The sequence below is a fragment of the Fonticula alba genome (genome assembly GCF_000388065.1).
Source record: "Fonticula alba strain ATCC 38817 unplaced genomic scaffold supercont2.5, whole genome shotgun sequence".
Lineage (NCBI taxonomy): Eukaryota > Rotosphaerida > Fonticulaceae > Fonticula > Fonticula alba.
In genome coordinates this window covers 2,205,499-2,206,864 of record NW_009242975.1, presented here as the reverse complement: position 1 = coordinate 2,206,864, position 1,366 = coordinate 2,205,499, and the positions used below count along the sequence as shown (strand labels likewise).

At 68.2% G+C, this 1,366-nt stretch overlaps 1 protein-coding gene across 1 annotated transcript in view; it reads right to left on the bottom strand.

Moving 5' to 3' along the window:
• The window catches only part of H696_03649 (hypothetical protein), a 1,832-nt gene extending 501 nt beyond the window's left edge, over window positions 1-1,331 (bottom strand). Inside the window, exons 1-2 of the mRNA XM_009497522.1 lie at window positions 624-1,331; window positions 349-415 (exon numbers count right to left, since the gene is read on the bottom strand). Of these exons, the coding sequence (XP_009495797.1) occupies window positions 349-415; window positions 624-1,118 (562 nt within the window). The 5' untranslated portion in view covers window positions 1,119-1,331. The remainder of the gene's footprint in view (window positions 1-348; window positions 416-623) is intronic.
• Window positions 1,332-1,366: the final 35 nt, after the last annotated feature.

The window sequence follows — 1,366 nt, the reverse complement described above, 5'->3', positions numbered from 1 at the left end:
ATCGGCGTCGGCATCGGGGCCGACGGTGGTCGCCTCGGCATCGGTGCCGGCCGCCGGCTCGGTCTTCAGGGGCCAGAGGCCCAGCTCGGTGGAGACCTCTTGGGAGATCTGGATGGCCTCATGGGCGCACAGGCGCCCCCGCGCGCGCACCCAGGTGGGCAGGAGGCCGGCATCGCCGGACGAGGGGTGGTACGGGAAGGGGGACTTGTTGCCCTTCTGGAAGTGGCCGCGGTTCTGGATGGGATGGCCCCACGCCGGGCGCCAGGCAGGAGGGGGAGCCCGAGAGGTCGGGTGGCAGATGGCGCGAGGGGCGAGGGGCGGGGGGGGGGGGATAAATCCCGTGCGTACTAGTGATGAGGAAGAGGACGCCAGTGCAGACCCACTTGACGATCTCCCAGGGGAGGACACAAATGATCTGCCGTTCGGCCGAGGAAATCCGACCGGAAGGGAGAGGGAGGGAGGAAGGTCGCAGGACGTGGGTCAGGGGGAGCCCCGGAAAGTGGAGGAGGATGGGGGTGGGTGTGTATGCGCGGGCAGACGCGCAAAATAAAAAAATAAAAACCCGAGAAGACCACGCCAACAGCCCTCTCACCGTGGGAAGAGACCAGGAGGGCGCGACGCACAGAAATCGGGATGAAAACCGAGAGGCCGTAGCCAATGAGCGAGTACAACCGGACCAGCGAGAGCTTGGTATCGAAGTAGCGGAAGATGCCCCACACGGCCAGCGGCACCAGCAGGATGTACAGGTAGATGGTGGTGGCGGCCCAGGGGAGGGTGGTGAAGTCGGGCACAAACTCGTAGTTCGGATCGGCGAAGGCCTTGATCGAGTGCGCCAGATTACCGATGGCAAAGAGGACGAAGATGACCGTGGTCGACACCCAGAAGGGGCCGTACAGGTCCAGCGCCCCGGGCGGGACCACGGTGGTCAGGAAGTTTGGCCGGTAGGGGAGAAGCGCGTGCAGGATGCGCGACCCGACATCGGCCGTGTCCACATCGAAGTACTGTTGGTAGAACTCGATCTTGTAGAAAGGGGCCGAGAAGGTGTTCTTCTTGTCCTCGGTCGCCGGGGCAGCCGGGGCGGCCGGCTCGGCCGCCGGGGTCATCGGCGTGTCCGGCATCCGCGGCGACTGGCCAGTCGAGTAGGCCGACACCGACTGCGTGGCAACCGGGACGAAGTCATTGTTGTAGGCGGCGCCGGCTGGAACCGGGGCGTCGAAGGCTGTCGGGGTGGTGGGGGTGGGAGGAAGGGGGAGCAAGAGAGAGAGGGGGGGGGGGGGGGGGGGGGGGGAGGGGGGGGGGGGGGGGTGGGGGGGGGGGGGGGGGGGGGGGGGGGGGGGGGGGGGGGGGGGGGGGGGGGGGGGGGGGG